This window comes from Rhincodon typus, chromosome 36, assembly GCF_021869965.1.
Source record: "Rhincodon typus isolate 14 chromosome 36, sRhiTyp1.1, whole genome shotgun sequence".
Lineage (NCBI taxonomy): Eukaryota > Metazoa > Chordata > Chondrichthyes > Orectolobiformes > Rhincodontidae > Rhincodon > Rhincodon typus.
In genome coordinates, this window is record NC_063367.1 from 18,253,938 (window position 1) to 18,277,453 (window position 23,516).

Here is a 23,516-nt window from a genome sequence, read left to right on the forward strand (position 1 = left end):
ATAAGATATCGCCTCATTCTTCTAAATTCCAATGGGTATAGTCCCAGTCCATGCAATCGCTTCCCATAAGCCAACCCCCTCAACTCCGGAATCAACCTCGTGAACCTCCTCTGCACCCTCTCCAGTGCCAGGACACCCTTTCTCAAGTAAGGAGACCAAAACTGTACGCAGTACTCCAGGTGTGATCTCATCAGCACCTTGTACAGATGCAGCATAACCTCCCTGTTTTTAAACTCCTTCCCTCTAGCAATCAAGGACAAAATTCCACTTGCCTTCTTTATGAACTGCTGCACCTGCAAACCAACTTTTTGTGACTCATGTGCAAGGTCCCTCTGCACAACAGCAAAGGAGGCCAAATGGCCCATTGGATCCACATGAACTCTCTGATGAGCAATCCAGTCCAATTCTTCTGCTCCGTGTAATTTATTTATAGAATTTTTTATAGAATCCCTACAGTGTGGAAACAAGCCCTTCGGCCCAACAAGTCCACACCGAACCACAAAGCATCCCACCCAGACCCACCCCACATAAGCTACACATCCCTGAACACTACAGGCAATGCAGCACGGCCAATCCACCTAACCTGCACACCTTTGGACTGTGGGAGGAAACTGGAGCACCCGGAGGAAACACACGCAGACACAGGGAGAATGTGCAAACTCCACACAGACAGTCGCCCGAGGGTGGAATCGAACCTGGCTCCCTGACGCTGTGAGGCAGCAGGCTAAACACTGAGCCACTGTATCGTTTCAAGCTTCTTCTCCCCAAGTGTCCTGAAATCAGTGATCACCTACCCTTCTACCCTCATAGGCAGTGAGCTTCAGGTCATTACCATGGCTGTGTAAGAAAATTTGTCCTCACATTCCTCCCTACATCTTCTGCCCAAGGCCTTCAATCTGTGACCCTTCATCCTTGTACCATTAGCTAATGGGAAAAGTGTTTCTTTGTCTACCTTAACAAACATGTCATTATTTTGCACACCCCTACCAAACCTCCCCTCTGTTGTATATGGGTCAGAAAGGGTTAATGTTGGGGAGTGCTTTAAGATGAGGTCTTTTAGAATTGTGGGCAGAACAGTTTAGAATCTTGAAGAAGTGAGACCATACATCTGGTCCTCAGACAGTATAACAGCGTCCAACACATCAATGTAACCACTTGGTAACATATAATAAACTCAATCTTGTTAATTACAAGCGACTGTCCTAGTTAAACCAGGAAGTGGTTTCCCTATCCAACACTAGACAAAGCTGACCTGTAGCTTCCTGCACTTAAAGTGCACAGCCTTCATCAAGAGCAGGAGTTTCTATCATGTAGTGAGCTGGGCATGTCCACACACCAATCTCAACCTCCTTTTTCCTAAGGAGACTAAACCCAGGATTTCCAACCTAACCTTATTGCTAAATTCCATTGATTATAGAGCTATCCTGATAAACCTCCTCTGTATCCCATCAAAGGCCTTCAAATCCTTCCTAAAAAAATGGTGAATATTCAGGTCTCAAGTTTCATTTGTTCAATGCCTGTTCCAAAGCCTCTGGGGAGCTGATTTCCATACTATCGCCCAGTGCCATTGGTTGTCTGATTGTAGGGTACATGCAGAAAACCTGCCTCACCATCACCTGATGGTTTCATGGGTGTGTTCATTGCCCTGTGCTGTATTGGTGAGCAGCTTGATCAATTGAATAGAATTGTTCGAAATGATGAAGAGTTTTGATGCAGTGAACTGCTTTCCTGTTAAGTATTTCTCTAACCACAGAGAGCACAGATTTTGCACATTGGAGAGAAAAACAGAAGGCTGCAGGGCTATGGGAAAAAGCAAAGAGGGTAGAGAAAGGGATTAATTGGATACCTCTTGGGAAGAGTTGGCACAGGCATGCTGGGCTGAATGGCCTCCTTGTGTTTATGATTCCCTGTGCGCAAGGAGATCACAGACTTGATGCAGTGTATGAGTTCAGGGTTGGGGGAGCAGGTGCAGGAAGGCTTCTAAAAACATGCCCCCCCCCGACCCATCACCCCCGGCCCCCCGCACCCAGCACGCCCCCACCTCCCCACCCCAAGCTGGAGAAGGGAAATTGTCTTGTCGGTCCATTTCTCCTGGCTCTAACAGAAGCTCCTAGGAGAGAGAGATGTGTGGGACTAGGACCACGATACTGCCATTGCACACTATAACCTGGAGCTGTGGCTAATGATAGTAAAGGCTACGACATTGTTTCCCTCATGTAGATGTGAAATCCACGGCTGACCCAGAAGTGCCTTCTGATCTTACCACCTCCCAGTAGGGTGATTTACAGGCTGACCCTTGACCTGTTTGCCCATGCTGTCAACATAACTTCCTTGGCCATCTAGTCTTGGAGTGGGACTTGAACCAGGAACCTCTGCCTCAGAGGCAGGGATTCTATCCACTGCATCACAAGACTTTCTGTCACAAGTAGTTGAGTTGAATAGTATTAATACATTGCAAGGGAAGCTAGACCAGTCTATGTGTGGGAAAGGGATAGAAAGATATGTTGATGGGGGTTAGATGAAGTAGAATTTGAAGGAAGCTCATGTAGAGCAGAATTGCTGGCATGGACCAGTTGGGCGAAATAGCCTGTAACTGTGATGTGGATTCTGTGTAATTTCCCAATCTGTGAGTCTTAGTTCCTCATTAGGCAGCAAGCCAAGCCATTGAGGGAGCACAGTTTGAGATTTATGACATTCTGAGGTATGAGCAGTTTAAATGACACTAAATGTCAGGCGGTTATTCAGGAAGGGATTAGAAGTGGCACCCACAGGCAGGACATTGTGGCTCCCTGGTGTCTGACTTTTCAACTTCTGTAAATCGCACCATTTAAGACAATCCTGTTTAACCACCCCACAAACTGGCAGCTTCTAACGAGACACAATGGATCAAGCAGGTGATGTGGAATGGGTTGCAAGTATGTATAGTGAAGAAGGTGTTTGGTATGCTTGCCTTTATTGGCCAGTGCATTGAGTACAGGACATTGGTTAGGCCACTATTGGAATACTGTGTGCAGTTTCAAACTCCCTGCTATAGGAAGGATGTTGTGATTCTTGAAAGGGTTCAGAAAAGATTTACAAGGATGTTGCCAGGGCTGGAGGGCTTGAGCCACAAGGAGAGGCTAAATAGGCTGGGGCTATTTGTCCCAGGAGCATCGGAAGCCAAGGGGTGACCTTATAGAAGTTTTTAAAATCATGAGGGGCATGGATAGGGTCAAGGTCTTTTCCCCAGGGTAGGGCAGTCCAAACCTAGAGGGCATAGGTTTAAGGTGAGAGGGAAAAGATTTAAAAAGGACCTAAGAGGTAACTTTTTCATGCAGAGTGTGGTGCATGTATGGAATGAGCTGCCAGAGGAAGTGGTAGAGGAGGCTGGTACAATTACAACATTTTAAAGGCATCTGGATGGGTATATGAATAGGAAGTAGAGGGATATGGACCACATGCTGGGCTAGATTTATTTAGGATATCTAGTCAGCATGGACGAGTTGGACCGAAGGGTCTGTTTCCGTGCTGTTTATCTCTATGGCTCTATGTGCGGGAGGTGAGGACAGATGATGACAAAGCTGGCAGTTCAGTTTTAAGCACGCTGGTTGGTATATTGATTAGGTCAGTTGGTTGGGTGGGCAGTTTGCAGTGCAGAGTGATGCCAGCAGCATGGGTTCAACACCTGCACTGGCATGAAGGACACTCCTTCTCAATCTTTGTCCCTTGCCTGAGGCGTGGTGACCCTCAGGTTAAACCCACCACCAGTCACCTCCCTCTCTCTCTCTTTCCCCACCTGTAATGAGAGAGCAGCCCTGTAGTGTGGTAAGACTATGGTGACTTTTACTTTATACAAGTTGGCCCCTCTTTTTTTTTTGGAGGGATTTAATTTGAGGCTTCAAAAGATGATGTGCCCACCAGTATTTGCAGTTTATAAATTTGATGATCAGAAAATCGACACTCCTTTCCTGTGCCAATATTGTCGAGAAGTGCCTTGTCAAAACCTGCAAAATGGGGTATAATATTGACAGCACGTATCTGGTGAAATTGCACAAATGTGTGCGCTGCTTTTATTCTTTCGTGGGATGTGACTATGTCTAGCCTTTGGCGGATCGTCTGTGTTGTCTTATGTTACACAATGCGATTGATGTTATAAAAGTTTAACAAAGGAGTTTTCCATTCTGAGTTTACTCTTGGACCTGCATTTCTCCTTCACAGCTCCCATAGAATACGAGAATTATTATGACAAGTTATCTACTATAGAAAATCGCACAGCCGCCTCTTCTAGGAATGGAGGGATGCTGAAAAGGTAAATGGCACAAATGTGGTTTCAAATTTCTTAGGTTTTGTGCTCCAGATCACTCTGGACCCAAATCAGAATCTGTACAGGAAGCTCGGGAACCCAAAGGAATCCAAGAAGTTGTTTCAGTTCTAACTACTAATCTGGATTTGCATAACTTAATAGTGCAGCCAGAAAATCTGATTAGTGGAAATGGAACCTTCAGCATTCAATAGGAATGCTATTGAAGCAGAGACGTTTGAAAATATATTTAGGAAGGCATGATAATTTAAAATGTGGAGGCTAGACAAGAGAGAGAGTACAGATCTGGGAAATTAAACATGATTGCTAGCTTTTCTGTCTCATCTCTGTAGCCCACCTGAATTCAAAACAGCATCCAAAGCAAAGTCGTAAATTTGGGCATGTGATTTCCAGCAACTAGCTGAAGCCATGTGACCTTCAATAAAAAAGTATCCAATTGCCCTTTTAGTGGTATCTTCACAAGAAATACAAGTTCAGGTGCCGAAATGAACCACTGTCCACATTGCTTTACCATGTATGATGGAAATAACTCTGAAGAATTAAACTTCATTTATTTCAATAGAAGGGATCTTACAGGTAAGGCAGATGAACTCAGGGAGTGTATGGGAACATGGGACAGGGATATCATAGCTATTACAGAAATATGGCTGAGGGAGGGACTGGACTGGCAGCTCAATGTTCCGGGGTTTAGATGCTATAGGAAGGGAGGCAAGGAGGAAGGGAAGTGGTATTTTTGATTAAGGAAAACATTACTGCTGTACTCAGAAAAGATATTTCTGAGGGATCATCCAGTGAAGCTATATGAAATAAGAAGGGATGATCACTTTCATGGAATTGTACTATAGCCTCCCCCTATAGTCAGAGGGAAATTAAGAAATTAAGGGAGATCTCAGATATATGTAAGAATAATAGAGTTGTAATAGTAGGGGATTTTAACTTTCCAAACATAGACTGAGCCTGCCATAGTGCTAAGGGCTTGGATGGTGAGGAATTTGCTAAATGTGTTCAAGAAAACATTCTTTATCAATATGTAGATGTACCTACTAGAGAAGGAGCAAAACTTGACCTACTCTTGGGCAATAAGGCAGGGAAAGTGACTGAAGTATTAGTGGGAGAGCAGTTCGGGACCAGTGATCATAATTGCATTAGTTTTAAAATAGTTATGGAAAAAGATAGACCGTGTATAAAAGTTAAAGTTCTTAATTGGAGTAAGGCAAATGTTGATGGTATGAGATAGGAACTTTCAAGACTTGATTGGAGTAGACTGTTCACAGGTAAAGGGACAATTGGCAAGTGGGAGGATTTTAAAAGTGAGATAATAAGAGTCCAGAGGCATTATATTCCTGTTAGAGTGAAGGGTAAGGCTGGTAAGAGTAGGGAACAATGGATGAATAAAGATATTGACGCTCTGGTCAAGAATGAGGAGGAGTCATATATTAGGTATATAAAAAAGAAATCTTGCCTTCATTGTTCATACCTTTGAGTTTAGGATGTCATGATGAGGTTGTATAGGACATTGTGAGGCCTCTTCTAGAGAACTGTGTGTAATTCTGGTCGCCCTGTTATAGGAAGAATATTACTAAATTGGAGAGGGTTCAGAAAAGATTTACCAGGATGTTGCCAGGAATGGAGGGTTTGAGTTATAAAAATAGACTGGAACTTTTTTCACTGGAGTGCAGGAGGTTAAGGGGTGACCTTATAGAGGTTTATAATATCATGAGGAGTATAGATAAAATGGATAGTAAGGATCTTTTCCCAAGGGTGGGGGAGTTTGAAACTAGGAGGCATATTTTTAAGGTGTAAGGAGAAAAATTTTAAAGGGATCTGAGGGGCAACATTTTCACAAAGAGAGTGGATTGTAAGTGAAATGAACTGCCAGAGGAAGTGGTAGATGCAGGTACAGTTACAACATATAAAAGCCATTTGGACAGGTACATGAATAGGAATGGTTTGGAGGGATATGGGCCAAACACCGGCAAGTGGGACTAGTTTGGTTTGGGAAACTTGGACAAGTTAGAGAGAAGGGTCTGTTTCTGAGCTGTATGACTCTAACTCTAAAATGAATAATAAAGCATCTTTATAACAAATGGGAAGCAGGAAGCAGGTATAAATGGGTCTTTTTTCAACTGGCAGTTAGTAATGAGTGGGGTGCCATAGGGATGAGGGTTGCAGTCTCAACTTTTTACAATTTATATAAATGAATTTGATGATGGGACCAAAGGTATGGTTGCCAAATTTGCTGATGATACAAAGTAGGAAAGTAAGTTGTGAAGAGGATGTAAGGAGCTACAAAGGGAAATAGACAGATAGATAAGTGGGCAAAGACATGGGAAATGGAGTATTATGTGGGAAAATATGATGTTGCCCATTTTGTCAGGAGTATTTAAAGGAAGAATACTATCTAAACAGTGAGATGTTGCAGAGCTCTGAGATGCAGAGGGATCTGGGTGTTGTAGTGTATGAATTGCAAAAGGTCAGGATGCAGGTATAGCAAGTAATTGGGAAAATTAATAGAAAGTTATCATGGGAGATTATGCTTTAGATATACTGGTGTTTGGTGAGACCACAGCTGGAGTACTGAATACAGTATTGGTCTCCTTATTTAAGGAAGGATACAAATGCATTGGAAGCAGAGAAACGTTACCAGACTAATACCTAGAATGGGCTGGTTGTCTTATGAGGAAAATGAGACATGCTAGGCTTGTATCCACTGGAGGTTATAAGACTAAGAGGTGACTTGATTGAAACATGCAAGATCCTGTGGGGCCTTGATGGGGAGCATGTGCAAAAAATGTTTCCTATTATAACAGAATTGAGAATAGGTTTAAAAATGAGATTGCTCATTTATGACAGAGATTGAAGTGAATTTTTCTTCTTACAGGAGGTTGAGACCCTTTGGAAACTTCTCCCTTAAAAGTTAGTGGAAGTTGGAAGTTAGCGAATATTTTTAAAGTCAGAGATTCTTAATAAGCAAGGGGATAAAAGGTTATTAGGGGTGAAATGGAGTAATCAGATCAGCTATGACCTTATTAAGTGGCAGAGCAGACAGGAGAAGGCTGTTCCTAATTAGTTACGAACGTTTGTTTTATTTTTTCGTGGGGTATGGGCATTTGTTGCATTTCCTAATTGACCTCGAACTGAATGGCTTACTTGGCCATTTCAGAGGACAGTTTAGAATCAACCCTATTGCTGTGGGTCTGGAGTCACGTAGACCAGACAAGGTAAGGATGGCAGATTTCACTCCCTAAAGGGCATTAGTAAACAAGATGGGTTTTTATGCCAATTGATGATCATTTCATGGTCACTATTATTGAGACATTATTTCAATTCCCAAGTTTTTCGTGAAATTTAAATTCAAACAGATTTGAACCCATGCCCCAAGAGGATTAGTCTGTGTGTCTGGGTTATTAATCCAGTGACACTGTCATTCCCCACCCGCCTCTATGAGTTGCTTTGATTGCTCCAAATATCAGATGAGAATTGATCAAGAAAGCAGACAAGTCTCAATCACCAGCAAGAGTTTGGGATTGAGGTCAGAGAGATATGGCAGAATCAGGACTTTGGGACTGGGAGATGAGGGATATATGGAAGGACTGTGGGAAATTGAATTGCCAATAATCGTTTGACTATTACAATTTTTGGATGAAAAAGAAACGATTCCTCATAGAATAAAGAATCAGGCAATCTAAGTAGAATAACCAGATGCTTTAAAACTCCAGCATGCGACAGTGCCAGCAAGTGGGCGTCTCGGACCATTTCTATTCCTTGCACAAGGTGCTATATGAATGCTGTGGCAGGCAATGAGAAGTGTGTGACGCTGCGGTTGTGGAAAAAACACTAGACATTTCCATTTTAACAAGTTCACTTTAACTCTGTAGGTCGCTGAGTGGCTGCGCCTCGGATAAATGTTCCCATCAAACCTTTAATAAAATGTTCACCATCTCCACATGAAAAGGCAACATCATTGAAATAACAAAAGCAGGATTTCTTAATGTTGTCATTCGTGAACCTGTCCTGTCTTTCTGGTTGTGCTTGTCATTAACCTCCATGTTTCAATATTTTTGTGTTTCAGATATTTTCCTAATTTTTTACATTTACCTAACAGGTATACCTACAAATTAACTGTTTGCTGATGCGTTGTGTGTCTAGTTACACGTTAATCATTGTGTACAGACTGTGGGCCTTTAAACAGTCATTCACCAGCAATTAACACCTCTGCTTTGCAATAGCTGATTAACACACTAACACTAAACCCATCATCCTTGCAATCACAAGACATTTCACAATGCAGATCATTTAGTCTTGTGTTCAGTTGGATTTTCACCACTGATTATGGAAACTGAGGTCCCCTAGGCCTATTAACTACTGCAGATGAACTTGCTACAATTACTGGACCTCATTGGAGTTAGAATGTCCATTTCCCTGCAGAGACACTGGAATAAACCCTGAAAGGCAGCTAGTTGTTAAAAATGGCACAAACTGGTAACTGTGAGCTGTTGATTGACCCAAGGCTTACGGAAACATAGAAAATACGACCAGGAGTAGGCCATTTGGCCTTTTGAGTCTGCTTCACCACTCCGTGTGATCATGGCTGATCATCCAACTCAGTCCCCTGTTTCTGCTTTCTCCCCGTACCCTTTGACCCCTTTAGCCTTAAGAATTATATCTAACCTCTTTTTGAAAGCATTCAATGTTTAGGCCTCAACTGCTTTCTGTGGCAGTGAATTCTTCACTCTCTGGGCGAAGAAATTTCTCCTCATCTCAGTCCTAAATGGTCTACCCCGTATCCTTAGAATGCGATGTCATTGGGAACATCCAGGGGAGTCCAGGGGGAATACCTAACCAGTTTATAAGATAAGCTGGAAGCCGTCTGTCAGATGGAAGGTACAATAGTGAGCACCCAAAGCCTCCTGCCTCTGGTGCCTGCCCATGCCCCTACCTGGGAGGGGTGTGCTGTGAACATCAGGTAGATGGGGTTCAGAGCCAGAAACTGTAACATAGTCATGACGTCAACAGACCGAGCAATTCAGAGGCTGGGACTAATGGCACAGCAACGTTAATTTGAATCTTATCACAGCAGCCAGGGAAGTTAAGTTAAATCTGTTAATAACTCTGGGATTACGAAGCAATAATGGTATCAGTTGGAATGACTAGATTGCTGTAAAATCCTACCTGGTTCACTTATGTCCGTGCCATTCAATGAATTCATGAAATTGACCACTGTCTGGCCTACATGTGACTCCAGACCCACAGTGATGGGGCTGACTCTGAAATGGTTGAGCGAGCCAATCAAATCTCTCCCCTGAAGGATAACTAGGGTTGGGCAATTGATCCTTCCAATGATGATACCATCCTGTAAATGAATAATAAAGAATTTGTGCGGACGCTGGAGATCTGAAAATAAAACCAGAGACAGTAGATGTGGAGAGGATAGTGAGCTTACCACTTTTGATCAGTGGTCATTGATTTGAAACATTATGTGCTCCCTACAAGGAGGGACAAGTCAGGTTTCTCCCTGCTCTCCTGCTTTTATATTGTTTTACAGCTGTGCTAACAGCCCACAGTCCAACATACACCAGCCTTATGCAGTAGTGCTGGTATAGTGGTCATGTCACAGGACTGGTAAACTACAGGACCCAGGCTAATATGGATTCAAATGTGGTCGACTCTTAACTGCTTTCTGGGCAACTAGGGACGGGCAATAAATGCTGGCCTGGCCAGCGACGCCCTCATCCCGTGAATGCATTGAAAACAAAATCCCACGACAACAGCTGGGGACCACAAATGCAGTTAATAAAATCTGGAATTGAAAGCTATCGTCTTGGTAATGGTGCCGTGAAACTAACAGATTATTGTAAAACAAAAACAAAGAATGCTGGAGAAATTCTGAAGACGAGTTATGTCGGAGTCGAAATATTAACTCGGTTTCTCTCTCCACAGATGCTGCAAGAGTTTTTCCAGTACTCTCTGTTTTATTTCAGATCTCCAGAATCTGCAGTATTTACTTTTATTCTGGCTGAGCAGAGTGGCTGGGGAAACCCTTATCTCTACCCCACTGACCACCTGGGAGCAGGCAACCCTAAAATAGCCTTCACGGATCTTCAGATTTCTCGTTTAAAGCTATATCCAATTTGTCCTTGTGACTAATCAGACGTGTGGTTATTGGGACAGAACAGAACTGACAGGAGGGTCTAGGCCCGAAACGTCAGCCTTCCTGCTCCTCTGATGCTGCTTGGCCTGCTGCGTTCATCCACCTCTACACCTTGTTGTGACACTGATTGAGATGTTCCATGTTTTATTCTGAAAAATGTATGCAGCAGTTCATTCCCACAATATATAAAGCTACATTCATAAAAAAAATTTGACAAATTTCATTCCAGTACTTCCGCTTCTACCGTACTTCTGCTAATTCCTTCAGCATAAATTTCAGCCAATTTAAAAAGAAATTAGCTGCTTAGCAAACAAAGCATGTTAAAAAATCTCTGTTAATGCTGTCATTGGATCAAAGATGAAACTGGTAATTTACTAACATTTAAATTCTAATTAGTCACAGCACTAAACTGGAGGACTTGGAAATTTAACTTACCCAGATTCAACACAAGCAATCCTAAACTGATTCTACATTCATGATTCTGAGCCAGTAATGAACATGGACAAAAATCAAAAGATGTCCTTTTTTGTTCCTAATGAATTGTTTGGGAGGTGAAATTTTATACAGACATTAAGAAACACGTCCTATGACTTTTACTGTACATTACCAAGTTGAGATTGGTTAGTTGACACCAACAGTACAGGTTTAGTTCCTGTAGCAGCTGAAGTTACCATGAAGGTCCCACCTTCTCAACCTTGCCCCTTATCTGAGACTTAGCGACCCTCAGGTTAAACCACCACCAGTTGTCTCTCTCTAAAGAGACTATGATGACTAACTCCTTACCAAGTACCAGTGTGTTTTAATACATAAGTGACTGCTCTCTATTCAATAAGAGACTGAGCTGAAGGTCCCACATCTCACCCCTGGTCTGTCCTCTGTCTCTTATTCTTTCAGGGGATGTGGGCATCAACAGCAATCAGTGCCTATTTTTTTTAACACCCTTGAACTGAGTGGTTGCGAGGTTTTGGAGTCACAAGTAGCCCAGGCTGGATAAGGATGGCAGATTTCCTTCTGTAAAGGACATTAGTGAACCAGATGGGTTCTTAAAACAATGGATAATAGTTTCATGGTTCACATTGCTGAGACTAACTTTACATTCAAAATTTATTCATTGAATTTAAATAACCAAAGCATTAGCCCACTGAATTACTAACCCACTGACTCCCTCTGTGAAACCAGTCAGATTTATTCCCATAGGGACAGTAAATTCTGGCCTTGGATCCACCCCCACTCCACCAATCTCTTGCTGCTCACTCCCCTCTTATAGGAACGTGCTAGTGTCTAGACTGAGTGAGACAGATTTGCATCCAATCTGAAAGCTTTGGTGGCCCAAACAGATCCATTGTTGACTGTGCAATGGTCAGACTGACCCGGTGGGTGGGATATTTATAACAATCCACACCCCATACCAGTCAGTGCCTTTGGGGGAGCACAGGAAAATTTCAAATGCCTTTTAAAATAAAATATGGGGACTGAGTGCTCATCCAAAGTGACAGAACAATGAACAAGAAAAGCAGAGGCTGCACCACCCCCTGCAAGTTCCTCGCTGAACCATTCGCTATCCTGACTTGAAAATATACAGTCGGTTCTGCTATAACACGTGTTACGTCAATGCAAATTGGCTGTAACGTGATTGCTGGATAGTGGAACGCTATTTCTAAAACACAAACTTGTATTGGCTATAACGTGATTCCATTAGTGTGTGGAGGAGTACACGTCAACGTCACACGATCGTTTCACAGGCTTTGTCGTGAATATGTACAATGTTAGTGCTGAAAGAGTCTCTGCACTGGCGTCATGAGATCATTTTGCAAGCTTTGTCAAAAACTGCCTTCTGTGAGAGGTACAGAACAACCTCCTCCCCCATCGAGTCATCTTGATATTTTTTCAGGATAAAGTGCTAAATTTACTATTATTTCATCATTATATATGAATTAAACATTTATTCAAATTGTGCTATCCTTTGTGTTAGGCTTCTGAGTGACTTTTTTTGGTGGTCTGTCCCTCATCCCACTTTTCCCATAGGCCCTGTTGTTTCTACGGTGTGATTTTCTACAACATGATGTTGCACAGGAACGCAACTATCGCATTATAGCAGAACCGATTGTATTAGTGTCGCTGGATCAAAATCCTGAAACTCCCTCCCTAACGACACACAGCACATGGACTGCAACAGTGCAGCACCATCAACTCAAGGACAACTAGGGATGGGCAACAAATGCTGATCAAGCTAGCTGCACCCACGTCCCATGAATGAATTAAAAAATAATGAATATCCTCACATTTAACTAAACGGTCGTGGAATTATTGTTCTTTCTGAGTTGCTGTTGATTTTATTAAAGCCAGTGACCTCTGTTTCTTGCTGTTTAGGATTACCCATCTGTTACCAGGTCTTACGTCAAAGTCCAGTAGCAGCAATTCAATCAATGTGACAGCGCCACCTCCAGGTAAGAAACCAGAAGATGTGCATTTATAAAGTGCCATTTGTGATCATCGGGCAGGTGGTAAACACAGTGTTCCTTTTCAACACAGCAAGGTCCCACAAACAGCAATAAAAAGTGATAATAGATAATAATCTGATACTCGTGAGATTGATTGAAGGAAAGATTTTGGCCTGGACACTGGGTAGAACTCTCCTGCTTCCGAAATTATGCCATTAGTTCTTAAGCTCAGCAAGTCCGTACAAAGATTTAAAAGGTTTCAGGTCAGCGACTTGATTCATCACTTGCCCTGATGAAGAGTCACTGGACTCGAAACGTTAACTCTGCTTTCTCCCCACAGATGCTGCCTGACCTGCTGATTTTCTCCAACAGTTTCTGTTTTCGATTTGATCACTGTTGTTTCCATCCTATTCTTCCAACTCCTAGTGCTAATCCACTGCATCGGTATCATTTCATAATGTCACTTAGGATGGCACAGTGACTCAGTGGTTAGCACTACTGCCTCACAGAGACGTGGGTTCGATTCCACCCTTAGGTCACTGTCTGTTTGGAGTTTGCATGTTCTCCCTGTGTCAGTATGGCTTTCCTCCGGGTGCTCCAGCTTCCTTGCACAGTCCAAAGACGTGCAGGCTAGGGTGGATTAGTCCATGGGAAGTACAGGCTTACAGGACTGGGTAGGGGGATAGGTCTGGATGAATGCTCTTCTGAGGGTCAGTGTGAGCTCAATAGGCCAAATGGCCTGCTTCCACACTCTAGGGATTCTGAAAAAAATCAACACTGTAAATAAATTAGTTAGCTGGAACTTGATAGGCTGCTTCTCTGGGGAGGCAGACTCAGAGTTAATACTTTGGAGCCAGGGAAAAGGACAGGGGGTAGAGTGTTGGGAAGAAAGGATTGAAAGTTACAATTATATAGCATACCTACAGTGGTGAAGTGTCCCTAGGTACCTCATGGGAACATTATAAAGCAAAGTATGATTCTCAGCCACAAAAGGTGACATTAGGACAGAAAACCAAAAGTTCAGTCAAAGGGCTGGATTTAAAGCAGTATCTTGAAGGAGTAAGTGAGGGGGAAGGTGTAGGGAAGGAATCCCACATCTTCAGGTCCTGGCAACTGCAAGTGATTAAAATCAGGGAAACACAAAGATTTATTTCCAGGCTCCCCTCCTCCTCCCCAGTCCTGCACCAAGGAGGTTGTGAGGCTGGAGGAGATTACTGAGAAGGATTTGCTGCCAATGGGTGGCAATATGGGAGAGCAGCCAGGAGTACATTGGAATAGTCAGGGGCCAGAGGTAACATAGGTATGACCGAGGGCTATAGCAGCAGATCAATTGAGATAGGGCACAGTCAGGTGTTGCTATTGAGGTGGAAAGGACAGAGCAGGAATGGCAGCCCTGTTGGTCTCACTGAATTTGTCCATTTGCCTCTATAAAGAGAAAAGAAAGGTTAATATTTTGAAGATACAGGCCAGACTGCCTCTTGTGATTTCCTGGGTAGGGTTTGCCACTTAGAGACTAAAAGAACTGCAGATGCTGGAATCCAAGGTAGACAAACAGGAAGCTGGAAGAACACAGCAAACGAGGCAGCATCTGGAGGAAAGGAGCAGTCACTGTTTCAGATGTTACCCTTCTTCAGGACTGGATATGGGAGTAGGGGGAGCTGCAGATAAAGGCGGGGAAGGCGGAATGGTGGGGATAGGTGGACACTGGTGGTAGGTACGACCTGGTTGGTCGATGGGCGGGATGAATCCAATTGGTGGCTGGAAGGAAGGGTCAGAAGGTGGAATGGAAGGGAGGAGGTGGGGCTGGAAGGGGAGCCAGGGGATGGGTGGGAAGGTTATTTGAAATTGAAGAACTCAATGTTGAGTCCTCCAGGCTGTAGGATGCCCAGGTGGAAGATAAGGTGTTGTTCTTCAAATTTGCGTTCCAAGTCGCTGCAACACTAGAGGAGGCCGAGGAGGACATGTTGGACGGGGAGTGGGGCAGGAGTTGAAATGGGCGTTGACGGGGAGGTTAGGCTGGCCGTTTCAGGCCAGGCGTAGATGCTCAGTGAAACGGTTACCTAGTCTACGTTTGGTCTCACTAGTATAGAGACTACATTGGGAGCATCAGATGCAGTAAACTAAGTTGGAGGAGATTCAGGTGAAACTCTGTCTCACCTGGAAGGACTGTTTAGGGCCCTGGTGGGAGGTGGTGTGTGGGCAGGTGTTGTACCTTTTACGGTTACAGGGGAAGGTACCGGGTGGGTTGGAGTAATTGTTGGGGAGTGTAGCACGAATTAAGGAGTGGCGAAAGGAATGGTCCTTGCGGAAGGCAGAGAGGGGTGGGGAGTGAAAGATATACCGGGTGGTGGGGTCTAATTGGAGTTGGTGGAAGTGTTTAATGATGATACATTGGATGTGGAGGCTGCAGTGGTGAGGACAAGGGGGACCCTATTTTTATTATGTTTGGTGGGGGTGGTGGTTAAGAGTATGGAACGGGGAATGGAGGAAGCACGTTGGAGGAAAGAGCGTTGTTTGAAATAAGCGGACATCCATTCCGCCTCCACCTCCACATCCAGTCCTAAAGAAGGGTAATACCCGAAATGTTGACTGCTGCTTTCCTACAGGGTTTGCCAGTTACTAGTTGTACCATTAGATGGCAGTGTTGCTCTGTGTTGAGAGAAGAGGAATTAAAATCTGGCTGCCTCCAGTCTCTCCCATCGACATCAGGTCTCCTAGAAGCCAGTTCTGAGAAGTGATTTAGAGATAATCCTCCAGTCCACCACAAGAACTCCCCTGATATAAACCTTCAAAACAAACAGAGGGATATCTCTAATTTATGGTTGTCAACAACACTCCTAACACAGTAGATGTGAGAATTAAAACTTACAGTCACTGCAGTTTTATTCAATTGATATTCTGTGTTCATTAGCAGAGGATTTGTACGCCAGTGTTGCTGTTCTGCAACAGGAAAATCTAAACAACTACAGAGTACTCTACGACTACACTGCTCAGGTAAGGATGCAGAAATGCTGTTTTTCTTTGTTATTCATTCATGGGATGTTTGTGTTGCTGGCATTGCCAACATTTATTGCCCGTCCCAAATTGCCTTTAAACTCAGTGTCTTGCTGAGCTATTTCAGAGTCAACCCCATTGCTGTGGGTCTGGAGTCACATGTAGATCAGGCCAACTAAGGACGGCAGATTTCCTTCCTTAAAGGAGACAGGTGACAGTAAGGACTGCAGACGTCGGAAACCAGAGTCAATAGGTGTGGAGCTAGAAAAGCACAGCAGGTCAGACAGCATCCAAGGAGAATGGAAGTTAGCTTTTCAGGCTGAAACCCTTCGTCAGGACTGGGGAGGGGTTGGGGAGCCCAGAAATAAATAAAGAGGGGGAGTGGAGCTGGGGGGAGGGTAGGTGAGATTGAGATAGGAGGATGCAGGTTGTTCTGGTTGATCAGTGGGAAGGGTGGAGCGGTTAGGTGAGTAGGAAGATGGACAGGTTGAGGTTGGAGAGATTTTGAAGCTGGTGATGCATGTATGGGTGTTATTGTGGTTGGTTAGTGGATAGGTGAGTTGGTAAATGGACTGGTTAGGAGAGATTTTAAAGCTGGTGAAGTCAATATTCAAGCCATTGGGCTGTAAGCTCCCAGGGCGAAATATGAGGTGTTGTTCCTCCAGTTTACGTTTGGCCTCACTCTGATAGTGGAGGAGGCCAAGGATGGACATGTCACCAGGGGAGTGGGAGGGAGAGTTAAAGTGGATGGCAACTAGAAGGTCAAGTTGGTTGGCACAAATGCTCTGCAAACTGGTCCCTGAGGCTGTGTTTAGTCTCTGGTTTTTCATAGCATTCCATGATAATTGTTCGTCACATTACTAAGGCTAGCCTTTAGTTACAGATTTTATTGATTGAATTTAAACACCAATATCTGTGTGGGATTTGAACCCAGTCTCCAGAGCATTGTCCTAGACCTCTGGATTACGACTATGCCATCACCTCCCTACATCCTGGAGCAGTGGTCTGTATTTTTTTTTCAGTTCTTATTTGTTCTATGAGTGTGGACAAGATTGGTGAGACTGCATTAATTGCCTATCTTCACTGCCCTGAAAAGGTGTTATTGGCAATTGTGCGGGGCGAGCGCTGCTTATTCTGGTTTGCTGAATCCCAGGAGGTTTACCTGGTGGTCTTGTTGTGGGGTGTGTGTGTAGGAAGTGTTTCCAAATCCTGCTACAGGCCATCATAGGAGTGGGACCCTCTGCTCTCCTCCTGCCTGGATTTCACAGGCTTTTGACAGTTAACAACATCCTTTGCAACGAAGAGGTAGATGTAGCACTTGCCATTATCACTTACAACAATTGAGAAATGGCATAACATGGAGACAGCGTAGCCTCTTGTCCAGGGGCCTGCAGACACAGATTGGAACTTATTGGTCACTTATTATCATTCTGGACTTTTTCATTGTTTCATGCTGATTTATATTCTTTTTTACCCTGTAACAACACTTTTTTTTTCTCTGTAAGATTTGTACCTAGGTACTTGTACCTAAGATGGCACCGTTAAAGGCAGCCATTGTAAAAACTTTTTACTGTACTCCTGTACTGGAGTAACCATGATAGTAAAGGATATTCTTTGCAATTAAATCTGAGCCCTCTCTGCTATGGACTGGCTACTGAACTACAAACTGGAACAAATAAAATACTTTTTAATAATAATTCTTGTTAAAAAGCTAATTGGAATCAGTACTGGGGTATAAAACATTTGTCCTATTTCAAGTCCCCAGTGTAAGCATCAAGCACCCTGAGTAAATGTATAACATGGTCACTTAGTGGGCATGGTAACAGAGTGTCAACATTTCTGGTCTAGTAACCCAGAGGCCTGGCTTAATGCTTGAGCTTGAGAGACACGAGGTCAAATCTCACCTCACCAGGGTAAATTTAAATACAATAAATCTGGGTTTGAGAAGCAGGTATCAGTAATAGTGTCAGTAGAATTGTGGTAAAAACTCATCTTGTTTAATAATGCCATGCAAGATGATTGACTGTCCTTACCCAGTCTATCCTTTACGTGACTCCAGACTCACAGCAATGTGGTTATCTTAACTGCTTAAAAGACCGGGCATGTGACTCAGTTGTATTTAAGGAGACAGCTTGCCTTCACCTTCTTGAGGTCACACGACACCGGGTTATAGTCCACCAGGTTTATTTGAAACCCAAGCTTTTGCAGCCAAGTCAGGCAGCGCTCTGAAAGCTTGTGATTTCAAATAAACCTGTTGGCCTATAAACTAGTGTCGTGTGACTTCTGACCGTGTCCACCCCAGTCCAACACTGGCACATCCACAGCATGTTCACCTTCTTGAGGGCAGTTGGGATGGGTAATAAATCCTGACCTTCTCAATGATGCCCACTTCCTGTGAATGAATGGATCTGCCCACAGCACATGGACTGCAAGTGGTTTGAGAAGGAGGCTCATCATGACCTTCTCAAGGGCAACTAGGGATAGGCAATAAAATGCTGGCCCTCCCAGTGATGCCCAGATCCTTTGAGTGAATAAAAAGTTAAAAAAAGAGTGAAGCCTCTCCCTGCCCAACAGTGGTCCTCAACTTCATCCTCTGTAAGAGAGTTCCATTTCCATTTACCCCTTCGCTGATAATCCCTAGTAGTTCTTGAGTGAGACTACCACTGGGTGGAACATTAATGGGCAGCTTGGTGCTTGGTGGCAACAGGACTGAAAATGCACAACTCGTTTCACTGGAGGAGCCTCGGTTAGATGGGTGGGAAGCTAATGTCACTTTTTTTTCTGCCCCATCAGAACTGCGACGAGCTAGATATAACTGCCAATGACATCATCCAAATCACGGCTGAGAACGAGGACGGGTGGTGGACAGCGAGTCGCAACGGAAGGTGTGGCCTAGTCCCAAGCACCTACCTGGAGAAAGCTTGAGAGTATCAGAGGCCGGCCAGCAATGTCAGTCCAGCTTCACATCCCTTGGAACAGGTCGAGAGAAACAGTAATCCCTGAAGGTGGTTGGAGGTGCACAGCAAGCTGTTTCAGTTTTAAAATCTGTGTGACATAGTTGGGTGGGAACATCCACAGCTTTATGAAATAAATTGACATTTGATTATCATCCCTGTGGCCTTCACCTGCTTGTGTTCCCTCACTTATTGGCCAGTTTCTGTGAAAACTACTTGTGAAATGATGCTTTGGTAGTCTATTTTAAACTCCGCTCATCTTGCTACGTGAATAATTCATTTTAAGATGTTCAATTATTGCAGTAACTAACCCCCTCCCGACCTTGAAATATCTAATTATTTTCTTAGTGATCTGTCCAGGTGAGTGTTGTTGGTGACACAATGAGGAATGTAGCTTTTAGCATTTCTAACCCAGTGCAAAACTTCCTCGTTCTCTAGCTTAACATGTTTCTCAAACCCTTACGGTTTCTACCACAGCAGTGTTATATTTTTCCATTTTCCCACAGCAGCCATCCTGTGGTCTCTGTTGGGTAAATGACCAACTTGGGGTGGTTGTGTTTGTGGTCTGACATCACTCTGAGGCAAATGGAGAATTCAGTGCTGAATTTAATATAAATTTCCCAGTCATTAAAGGCCTGATCCAGACTTGGTTCATTATTATCGCTTATTTTGGGAGAGTATTTTGTTCTTTACAGGGCTTGGTTAGGTCAGTTTGCCAGATTTGTGATACTAACAGTGTGGATTCAATTTTTGCACCGGCTGGGGTTACCATGAAGGACTCTCCTTCTCAACCTCTTCCCTCACCTAAGGCTTGGTGACCCTCAGGTTAAACCCCCACCAGTCATTGCTCCTTAATCAGAGGGTGGCACTATATTGACTTTACTGTTTATTCCTCTTCTACCAGTTCATATCCTTCCCTCCCCAACCCAACTCTAGCAGATTTCCTGCTCTACCTTGTTGAGTTTTTAAACGTCTGTTTACAGGACATGGGCGTAGCTGGCTGGGCCAGGATTTAATGTCCGTCCCCAATCACCCTGGAGAAGGTGATGGTGAGTTGCCTTCTTCAATCATTGCCATCCATGTGGGAGTACAGACAGCCACTGCACTGTTACAGAGGGAGTTCTGGGATTTTGACCCAGCGACAATGAGTGAATGGTGTCACAGTTCCAAGTCAGGATGGTGTGCGGCTTGCAGGGGAGCTTGCAGATGGTGGTATTGCACTCTGCATGCTGCTCTGCTCCTTGTAGATGGTGGAATTTGCAGATTTGGAAGGTAACGATGCAAAGAGTTAGGCCGACAATCCCTGACTATGACCCAATGTACCCAGTTGTTGGGGAAACCTCAGTGCGGACTCTGTGACTCTCTGTACATTTTGCACCCTTCCAATCTTGTCTTCACCTCCCTCGAGGGCATCAACTTTTTGCTGGAGGCAGCTCACTCCAGTGGTTGTTACTCATGACTCAGCCTCGAGCTGATTGACCACAAGAGGCAACACATCAGGCCCCTTTCTGTCCTCACCGAATCCCTTCTCCAGAAGGGATTTCTGAATAGCTGTGTAACTGAGTCTTGACAGTACACAGGAGGCCATTTGGCCGACGCAGTCTGTGCAGGAGCTATGCAAGCACCCAGTCAGCCCCATTCTCCTGTAGCCCTGCAAGTCTACTTTTCTCGTACCCATTCAATTTTGTTGTTCCCACCACCCTTGGATGCAATGACCCTCGAGGTCTTTTTATTTTTCTATAGTATGTGAGCTGTAGCTGGGAGACACTGCTGTGTATTTCTAGTGTTTTCTGTTTCTATGCTTGAGATGTGCTAGTACCTTTCTATAGAGTGAAATGATCAATTTTTAGATAAGTTTAGATTTGTTTTTAAACAATTTGGAGCAGCTGGTTCACACAACAAACCCTGGGAACATTTCCTGGTCTCCAGTTTTTGCATTTAAGCAACACTTTGTGGCTATTTTGCTGTTACAAACTTCTGGTTACACTTAACATTAGCAGTTTAATGGAGACATTTAAACTGGAAACTCTGTAAACAGCTGCCGGTTACGTGTATTTTCAAGCCTTTGGCCATTTGGTGGTGCAATGAAATGAGTCTTTTCCAAACCCACCTGCATATTCTATAATTAGAGAAAGACTTGTATTCATCAAATAATTGTGAACATTAGCGGGTGTGTGATTGTCAAACCAAATAGATTGAAATCTGTTCATATTTACTTTGTACATGTCAGGTGACAGATGCAGTATCATGTATAGAAAGGTGGATATAGTTTTATATATTATAATGTATAGTCAATGTTTAAGTGAGCGTGCCAGAGGAGTGTCCACACAGTAATAGACTACTAGAGATTTTAAAGTATAGCCATGTAAATAATGAAGGACCTAAATTAATATATAGCCACAACGGTTATTGGTGTCAACTGTGGCTTTTTCAAATGTGTAGACTTGTGACCCACAATATTCTAAATAAAGTTTATAAATGAGCTTCTTTTGCCATGAGTGATTTTTTTTTTAAGCGTCACGAGATCTGAAATGTTAACACTGATTTTTTTCTTCACAGATGCTTTAGGACAGCACGGTGGCTCAGTGGTTAGCACTGCTGCCTCACAGCGCCAGGGACCCCGGGTTCGATTCCACCCTCGGGCGACTGTCTTTGTGGAGTTTGCACATTCTCCTAGTGTCTACATGGGTTTCCTCTGGGTTCTCCGGTTTCCTCCCACAGTCCAAAGATGTGCAGACTAGGTGGATTGGCTATGCTAAATTGTCTGTAGTGTTCAGGGATGTGTAGATTAGGTGGGTTATAGGGGGATGGGTTTGGGTGGGTGCTCTGAGGGTCAGTGTGGACTTGTTGGGCCAAAGGGCCTTTTCCCACACTGTAGGGATTCTATGATTCTATGTTCTATGCTCCCAGACCTGCTGAGTATTTCCAGCAATATCTGTTTTTGTTCCTGGTTTACAGCATCCGCAGTTCTTTCGGTTTTTATTTAGTGAACCAGTTGGGTTTCTTTCTGACAATTGATAATGGATGTATAGTCATCATTAGACTCTTAATTCCAGATTTTTACTGAATTCAAATTCCACTATCTGTCATATAGACTCCTCTTGTTACTTTCATAGTCAACTGCAGTTTATCCTCCAAGGCATACACATTACCAGAAGTAAGCAGAAAGCAAACAGGAGCAGTCAACCTGGTTAATTTTTATCCCAAGCCAATTACAAGCTAAAGGCTGAAATTCCTTTTCAGCAATAGGAACCTCTGAATACTTTTCAAGTACTGAAGTCCAAAGGGAGCTACAGCAAGCAACTAGGAAAGCAAATGCTATGTTGCCTTCTGCTGAGAGGATTTGAGTACAGGACTATGGATGTCTTCCTGGAATTGTACAGAACTTTGAAGCTGTCCTGGAATGCTGTGTGCCATTTTGGTCTCCTTACTTCAGGTTAGATAGACTTGCTCTTGAGGGACAAAGGTTCATCACACTGATTGCTAGGAATGGCAGGACTGTCCAGTGAGAAGGGAATTGAGGAGACTGGGCCTGTATTCTGTCGTGTTTAGAAGACTAAATGATCTCAGTGAAGCGTATGCAATCCTTACAGGATTAAGCAGGAAGGATGTTTCCACTGACTTGGAGGGGTAGGGTTTTAGAACCGTTGAAACTTTACAGGGGGGAAAAGAGGCCATTCACCTCATTGAGTGTGCACCGACCCTCTGAAGAGCACCCCACCCTATCCCCATAAGCCCACATTTCCCATGGCCAATCCATTTAACCTGCACATGTGTGGACTGTGCAAAGTAGACCCATTTTCTCATTTAGACAGGTAACATCTGACATCTCCATCACTCCTTTACCACCGCCTTTGTCCTTTAGGATCCTTTACTGTGTGGAAGCAGGCCATCCAGCCCATTGAGTCCACACTGACCCTCCAAAGAGCATCCCACCCAGACCCAGGCCTTAGTGCTGTGAGGCAGCAGTGTTAACCAAATGAGCCACCATGCCACCCTTTGCTCTGGACACCCTCACAATCTGTTCCACTTACAGCTCCTCCCCCTCTATAAACATAATTTTCTAGCTCCTTTCAGCTCCAAAAAAATATACTAGATTTGAAAGTTAACTCACTCTTTATTTCTCTCCACAATGCTGCCAGATCTGCTGAGTTTCTCAGCACTTTTCGTTATAATTTCCAACCTCCAGTATCTGCAGTATGTTGCTTTAAAAGTGAGATTGGTGTATCTATTTCTCGCTGTAAAGAGCACAGGGAGTATAAGAGACAGAGGAAATCGTGGGGAGCAGGGAAAGAAGACAGGAGCATGGTGGAGAGAACGGATGATGCTACAGGCCATTTTTACATTCACTTACTTTTACCCTGTCAGGTCAGCGCTGCATTGTAGGCCATTTCCACAATCCTCCTACCCAAAAGAATGCCCTTGCAGACCCCAGTTTGAGAATCATGGATCAGCATTCAGGCTACGGTGGATAAAAGTCAGCCTGCCAACACTCATTGTCAAACTTATATCCAGCACGTTTCCTGTAAACTTGCCGTACACAAGAAACCATGCCCTACATATTTCTTAACTGATGTACAAGTGTAATCAGGTCAGAAAGTTTGTATGCTTCAGAGACTTGTGCAGTATTATCACTTCTCAGAAATGTCATGAGTAGGGGGTTCAAACACCCAAAT

General features: G+C 43.8%; 1 protein-coding gene across 2 annotated transcripts in view; it reads left to right on the forward strand.

The window, feature by feature from the left end:
• The window catches only part of pstpip1a (proline-serine-threonine phosphatase interacting protein 1a), a 107,692-nt gene extending 86,369 nt beyond the window's left edge, over window positions 1-21,323 (forward strand). The window contains exons 12-15 of one of the 2 annotated variants that reach the window (XM_048617280.1): window positions 4,198-4,288; window positions 12,822-12,898; window positions 15,804-15,886; window positions 18,680-21,323. In XM_048617280.1, coding sequence (XP_048473237.1) covers window positions 4,198-4,288; window positions 12,822-12,898; window positions 15,804-15,886; window positions 18,680-18,811 — 383 coding nt within the window. In that variant the 3' untranslated portion in view covers window positions 18,812-21,323. The remainder of the gene's footprint in view (window positions 1-4,197; window positions 4,289-12,821; window positions 12,899-15,803; window positions 15,887-18,679) is intronic. The other variant, XM_048617281.1, reaches the window with a different exon arrangement.
• The last annotated feature ends 2,193 nt before the right edge of the window (window positions 21,324-23,516 follow it).